Here is a 7,965-nt window from a genome sequence, read left to right as displayed (position 1 = left end):
TTTTTCCATCAATGCCGATTTACATTTCACCAGGATCAGGAACAAGGAAATGTCGACCTGGAAATATTGCCTCTGCTCACATCATGACTCCAGGAGAGAACATAAACAGCAGGGGATTTAATGCATTTGTGCAAACCCTTTGAAATAGTCAACAATTATTTTTTGACATTTTTTGGGAAAGTGTGTGTAAATTGTGTTTTATGGTCAGTCACGGTTGTGACCGGTGGGATAATGTGTGTACCAAATTAACATATTTCTGCAGTCATCACAATTTATATATATCACAGCCCAGCTATTTTAAACTGTTTAATCACATTCTAGGGTTACTATTATGCATTAAAACCCTTGTACAGCAATACTGAGACAAAAGACAAATAAATAAATAAAAAAATAAAAAAATACATCAATGTATCTAAACATTTTGAATTTATTGTAACATATATCATAAAATTGTATATTGTATACTAGTGCTACCGGTATTACAACATCAATATTGTAAATTATTTGTAACTTTTGAACTTTTAACTTAAGTGCAATATTTTGTCATTGCTACATTTTAGTGCAAACTTCACTGACAACTGCAACTGGATGCACTGTATTATCCCACTGGTCACTATTGTGGTCATCAACATGTTTACTCATTTTATGACCACACTCAACAAAACTGAGTAACTGTGAATTTATTATATTAATGCTAGACTCCTTAAAGATAACATGTACCAACTTATACATTCTCAATACACTAATTAAATTTCTAATTTAATTTAATATTAATACTAATTATATTTCTACTTCAGTCTACCCTACAATGTTCGGGACGCAGACACACTCTGTCAGTTTAAATCTAGATTAAAGACCCATCTCTTTAACCTTGCTTACACATAACACATCAACATATTCTTATAATTCATATCTGTTAAAGGATTGTTAGGCTGCACTAATTAGGTCAACCGGAACCGGGAACACTTCCCATAACACCCGATGTACTCAGTGCATCGTCAGAAGAATGGCATCTACGCTAATATTAGTCTGTTTCTCTCTTATTCCGAGGTCACATTAACCACCAGATCCAGCCCGTATCCAGATCAGATGGTCACTGCAGTCCCCCGGATCCAGTCCGAACCCAGCCCAGATGGTGGATCAGCACCTAGAGACGACCTCTACAGCCCTGAATGTCAGCGGAGTCCACATCAACTAGATGAGCCCCAGAGACGGATCCACAGTGAAGACCTCGTCACCTAGACGGCTGTCGGCACAAGACCACGGGACCTGGTGAGTCCTCTGTGTCTGGCCAGAGGAGAACTGGCCCCCCGACTGAGCCTGGTTTCTCCCAAGGTTTTTTTCTCCATTTGGACACTTTTTCTTCACACGATCGTATACTATTTGAACTGAACTGAGCTGGATGATGACATCATTGAATCCAATGATGAACTGCCTTTAACTGAAAAGTGAGTGTTTACTGTTGCCCTTTTGCATTATTGATGCACCTTTTTTTATTTAATACTGTAAAGCCGCTTTGTATTGCTAAAAGCACTATATAAATAAATGTGACTTGACTTGACTTGACTAGTGCTTCAGTGCAATTGCAAAAGTATACTCTCCCTATTCCTTGGGGGGGATTTGCAGGTTTTGAGGCCTTCTTGGCCGGTGACTCAGGTGTGGCGTCCATCTCCCAGCTCATTAGGTTAACATCCAGCAGGCCTGAGAGTGCAGAGACCAGTGGACTTGGGAATGCTGGGGTAGGTAGGTGTTACGGAGTGACAGAGAAGTGAAGCGTGCGGATCCATCTGCATAGCTTTTATTAATAAACAAAGACGTCGATCAACGGCGAACGTAATCCAGGGGGGAGAGGCAAAAAGGGTAATCCGATAAACATGCGAGAGTTCCAAGGCAGGCAGCGAAACAGACGAGATAACTAGGCGAGGATACAAGACTCGAATGACTAGATCAGAAACAAGGCTTGACTAGACTTAAAAACTTAGAAGTAAAGCTCCGTAAAGCAGCTAACAATAGATGAGTGCTAAACGCTGTACAATACTCGGCGATGGGAAAAGGAAGTCTAAGGCTTATTTAGTGTGTCTGATGGGCTGCAGCTGTGTGTGTGTGATCAGCGCAATGAATGATGGGAAATGTAGTTCGGGGTGTGATGCAACAGTCTGTGTAATGTGAATGTCAGTGGAATAAGAGGACGAAGACAGTAGGCAAATAGTGAACACTGTGACGAGTCGGCTGCCTCCCCCCTAACTATCATCGTCACCCCGTCGGTAATCGCCGCCCTTCACCAGGCTCCCGACGGGAGTGGGCGTGTGGGAGGAGGAGGGGCGCTGAAACACCCAGGTCTGGCGGCGTGTGATGAGGCACACCTGATGTGAATGAAGCCTCATCACCGCCGCTGTTAAAATGCCGAGCGCGCCTCTCCTCAGGAGACCGGTCTCTTCCCCGTGCATGCACGCTGGTGTCCTCGTGGGTCCAGGAAGGGAGCGTTGAGGGACGAGCACCGCCGATGTGATGGACGAGCTGCCGGACCCGTGGGTCTGAGTGCGAGCCGCACGGAAATGGCTGCGGGCCAGGATGCCGGGCCTTCTCACCCGCCAGAGGAAGTGCCGCCGCTAGGAATGGATGAAGCCGCTAAAGGAAGCCGCTACCCGCCACGTTGCCGCGGACCCCGACGGGGAGTAAGTGCGGCCGCCGGACTCCGCCCCTTACCTGGACCCTTCCCTTCTGAACACTGCCCCTCCTTCACGGAATCCCCTCACGTCGAGGACACCAGATCCCACGTTTATTTTGGACACTTTTTCCCCTTTTTGGACACTTTCTGTTTTATTGTTTAATAAAAGCCTCTCCGAGGCATGACGTCACGCCCACTGTGTCTGTCGCTTTGCTCCGCCCCCGTGACAACACGTAGACCCAACGAAGAAACGCAGAGCAAACAGGAACTTAAATACACAGGGTTATTGGGAACACAGGTGCAGGGAATAATAATTGAACTAAATGAGGAAATGAACCTGACCAAATAAGGAAACACAGGAGGAACTAAAGGCAAATCGGGTCCAAAAACACTGACAGCACCAACAGGTTTTAAATGTAGCCAGATAAAGTAACCAAAAGTGTTTTATAATCGCATTGCTTAAAAGTGTGCTATGATCGCTTTACATAACATTTCTGTGGATTTTTATATATTATCAATATGTTCTATTTGGATTTTCATGAAAAATACAGTAGAAATGTATTACTTAAGGTCTGTTTGGACTTGTGTGGTGTTTGAGGGGATGTTCCTATAGGTCACAACAAAAACTTGTGTCTTTGACAAAAGAGATACTGTTTTGTTTGTTTGTACCATACCTATGCCTCATCGTTGTATCTATGTGGTTATAGGGTAATTATTCTTTCCATCAATGGGTGTTTACATTTACATGAATTACATTTACAGTAATTTCAATCAAATGTATTATTTCTAACATTCAAGTAGTTAATTCATAAATGATGGAAAACAACATCTTCATGAAGTGACTACACAATAGGTGTAATTTGAGAATATGTTTAGCTGTCTACCAAAATTCACAATTGAACAGTAAGTATACTTTCAGCATAAAGTACTTGAAGTGCTATATTTTTAATGTGGAAAAGTGCTACTAATGACATAGTAATACTATACTTGATTGTACTATTTAAAGACACCATAAACATGTATATCATATAAAGCAAGTGTTAACACAATTACAGTACATTTGAAATAAATTATTTATTATATAGAAATGTGGGCAATACATCATAAATACATTTTGTATATATTCATTGTATTTTATTCTTATTTTTTAATTAATACAAGTACTTTGTGTCACTGTTATTTATAAAGCACTTTTACAGTACAGATTGTGTCAAAGCAGCTTTACAGTATTAAACAGGAAAATAGTGTGTTAAAGGGACCAAAACTCTTATCGTTCTCCTCTGTCCAGATGAAACCAGCAGTTTAATTCCAGATGTTCAGTTTTACAGAGAAAGTATGTTAAAAGTCTCAAAATAGCACAGTTGAGTACACTTAGATCATTTTCAATATATTAAGTACAAAATCAGTGTGTGAAGATAGAACACTTTACAGTATAGAAGTGTAATAAGTGTATTTAAATAAAGTGTATTTTAGTGCACTTTTTTCACCTGGATGCACATATTTAATTGAGACCCTTTTTTTTCTATATTTGAAGCCAGTGTACTAAAACACACAAGTCAGTAAGATTTTTAGGGCTTTATAAATGAAAACCTTCTTTATGGTCACTATTGTGACCAGTGGGATTAAATGGATTAATGACAAACATAAAATTCCCAGTGTTCAGTAATGTGCTTTAATCAGTGTAACTGGATACAAATCCAAAGTTATTTGTATCGCATAGATGCACACATTAAATAGAACTGCACTGAAAACCATATTGATTATGAGGATAATACACAAAAACATGTCAGATGCAGTGTAAATATAAGAATATAACAGAATGATTGCAGTTTACTTGCACGGTCAAACTAAAGTGTCATACAGAGCTAAGCTCATAAAAACGAAAAAAGTTCACCCAGCCCACTTATAAACTTCTTGTCATGGTGCCTATGGACAGTCAGGATCTGTATACCAGTGATTCTGAATCACAAATGATTTCACACTCTGTTGGCTTGAGTCACTGCGCTCTGGAAAAGTTTGTTTGTTTTTTCACAACTGTTGCTACAAGTGCAGAGGAAGGTCAGGAACACGGGTATGAATGCGATGCCATGGACGGCCCCATACAGAATGACTAACAACATGATCTTGAAGAAGGTCCTGAAGATGTAGCTTCAGCAGCCGCGAGCACCACCACGCCTGCGATAGTGGACACTGCTCCCTGAATGATGGGATAGCCCAGTTTAGTGATGGCATCTGTGGCTTTATCATTCACTGAGGATTTTTCACTTGACACAAAAGCATAGGATATGTGAGCAGAGAAGTCCACAGAAAACCCGATACAGATAACAAGATTAATCATAGACACGGAGTCTAAACTAACATCCCATAATCCCATGAAACCGGCCACTCCCACAATGACAGATGCGATGGCAAACGTCACCCAGAGAGAGCAGAGCGGGTTTGGGATCAGCAGGAGGGAAATGACTAACATCGCACCTGTAGCAGCTACTATATTTTGTATTGTATTAGTGATGATGACGGCATATTGGTCAAAATAGATGAACGTGGGGTGGTACACAATCAGATCGACAGGCGTCTGCAAGTTGCCACATTTGGCTGCAGTTTCTCTAAACGCATTCAGCATGTTCTTCTCATCGATCGCTGTCCGGATCTTCACCGTCTGAACGAACATACGTGATGCAAGAATGTGATTGTTAGTGAAATTAACATCTTGACTAAAGCCAGAATAATTAAGAAATGCAGTTAAATGGTTTTTGAATTGTGCTTCATTGTCTACATGAATACTAGCATTCTGTCCAAACTTCACATACTCATGAAGCCAAGAAATAGGCCTGCCTGAATTTGCCATTGCAAGATTTTGAAAATGTTCCAAACACAAGTCAAGAACTTTTCGAGCAGTTGGGTTCCAGTACTGGAAATGCTCATCCTTTATAACTAACATGACATTAGGACCAAAATCAGAGAAGAATTCATCTTCTTTATCATAGTAATCAGCAACATATGAGCTGTCTACTGCTAAATGTTTGAGATCTAGACCTTCCTGTATTTGGAAGCAGCCGTAGATACTGACCGACAAATACCCGGCATAGATCAGACACACGAGCGCCTTAACCCACGCTCTTGTCAGAAAAGGGCCGTAATAGTTTTTAAAGAATGAATCCATTGGCATTTCAAACTCCTTACGTGTGTTTTCATCAAAAGCTCCACCAACACAACAACCTTTACCATCACCACTGGCTTGTGGGACTCTCATGCAGGTCAGCCAGTGTCTGTTGTCTTTCTCTCGTCTCCCGTTGAACGCGAGACACGCGCCGAAGAAGGTGATGTTGAAGACGTAGCAGAACAGAAGGGCTGTGCTGGTGTACATGCAGAAAGACTGAACCGAGCGGAACGGCGTCAGGAGGCCGATGTAGAAAGCCATCACATCCGTCAGTGTGGTGATCGTGATGGACACGCCGGCCTCCTTATACGTTTCTGCTAAGCGAACCTCGACGGGTTTATCAACTTCAGTCTTCTGCCAGCAGGAGATCATTATGAACATGTCATCGACACCGACACCTGAAGGAAAACAGAGACTGTCAACATGAGCTGTGAGACCACAACTATCTGCTGAAATGAATGAAGATTACCAAGGATCAGAAAGGGAGCTGTGGCCACGGTCATGGTGAACGGCACCCCGCAGAACAGCAGCAGTCCGAAGCTGGCCAACACCGCCAAACCGGCAGAGACGACGCCGAACACAGCCACCCACACCTTCGTCCTGACACAGTCTAACCTGTTGAAGGAGACAGGGATAAATGACATAGCTAGAGATAGAAATCTGCCAATGTGATATTTAATTCTTTACAATACCTTAAATAAGACAGAACTGAAATGGTAATGGCCAGGAAATACATAACAGAGAAGAGGGGGATCACAGAGCCAGAACTGGTCTCCAACTCATTCTGTCTTGACACTGATGTAAAGTAAGACACATTGACCTGTAGAAATAAATTCAACACAATCACTTTAGTGTAGTTACTGTATACATGAATGTGTTACATTGATTTCAAGCACAGTGAAGAAAAAAGTTCTGGTAAATTACGACTGGACATGAACACCCTGCAGAAAAATCAAGCAAAAGTACATCGGTTTGGTTCATCTTATCAAAATATTGGAACTGTTGTCCAAATGACTTTTGGTGAGTTATAGTTATTGAATAATATTTGATTAATGTCATCTGAGGTACTGACATCAGGGATCCTTATACATGTAGATATAACATAACATTTCTTTGTCTTACCATTTTCCTGTTGCGTATAGTTTGAGAGGAGTTTTAGAAAGCCATCAAGCCATTCAGAGTTTTCCTTTTTCTTCTTCTCATCTAGGAAATAAAAAAGCCTGACCGCTTTTGCGCTGGATATCTCTGAGCTATTCGGCTTTAGCTCTACACCGCCGATGGCTGTTCCCAAAAACGTGTCTTTATTCTTCGGATACGTTATGTTTGAAGAAACTATTGCAGTAGCATCATAATTTATAATGTCTAAAACTGGATTTGATGTACAGATTCCCTTTGTTTTGGCACAGAGTTTTTCAAAATTGTTTCCTGCCGTTATACTTTTTACTCGTCTGTCTAACTCAATAATCTCAGTAAAAGCTGGTTCAGTCAATACATTTTCTCCTTTTGAGTCTGTGATGATCACAGATGCATAAGTGCCATCTGACGAAAGTCGTAACTGAGAAAACTCTTCAGACGGTGGGAACTTTTCCTCCACAAATGCTCTCTCCATCTTGGCTGGTCCATTGACGGGTGTGAACTGGTCTTCAATATCATTGGCCTTCATCTCCTTAAGAAAGATGAAACCGGTTCCAAGGGCAGCAGCCACCCAAACAGCTAATACAAGAAACACACATGGATGTCCACCAACAACACATCCGAGTCTTTTACAGGCCAGAGACAGAGGTTGTTCAATGCAGTTGGTTTTACACTTCGCCATCCTCCAGACACTTCAACGGTCTACGGTGAATCTGTTGCTCTTCTGCTCCTTCTACAGTGACTCAGTGTTGTCATAACACACTTATAGGCTGAGCTGACCACTGACAACCCATTTGTTGTTCATGAACAAAATAAGGTTGCTCATTAACAAACTTCCTTGTTGGGACTTGCCCTCCTCATCACTGCCAGGAACTGCATGCTTAACCAATGGCCCGGTTTCAATCTTAAGGGACCGTAACTAGAAATAATTGACTTCAACACCCCGGGAATTCCTCTATCCAGGGAAATAGTTAATAGACCTCAAAACCTATAGTTTGTATCT

General features: G+C 41.5%; 1 protein-coding gene across 1 annotated transcript; it reads right to left on the bottom strand.

The window, feature by feature from the left end:
* Window positions 1-4,317: 4,317 nt before the first annotated feature.
* Window positions 4,318-7,684, bottom strand: LOC127164318 (patched domain-containing protein 3-like). The gene is given in 5 exon segments (XM_051108183.1): window positions 4,318-4,820; window positions 4,823-6,226; window positions 6,298-6,443; window positions 6,521-6,648; window positions 6,931-7,684. Coding segments are annotated over 5 exon segments (2,568 nt in total). The 5' UTR covers window positions 7,645-7,684; the 3' UTR covers window positions 4,318-4,644.
* Between the last annotated feature and the right edge of the window lie 281 nt (window positions 7,685-7,965).

Source organism: Labeo rohita, chromosome 4 (genome assembly GCF_022985175.1).
Source record: "Labeo rohita strain BAU-BD-2019 chromosome 4, IGBB_LRoh.1.0, whole genome shotgun sequence".
Lineage (NCBI taxonomy): Eukaryota > Metazoa > Chordata > Actinopteri > Cypriniformes > Cyprinidae > Labeo > Labeo rohita.
The sequence above is the reverse complement of the archived record's forward strand: the minus strand, read 5'-3'. Positions and strand labels throughout refer to the sequence as shown.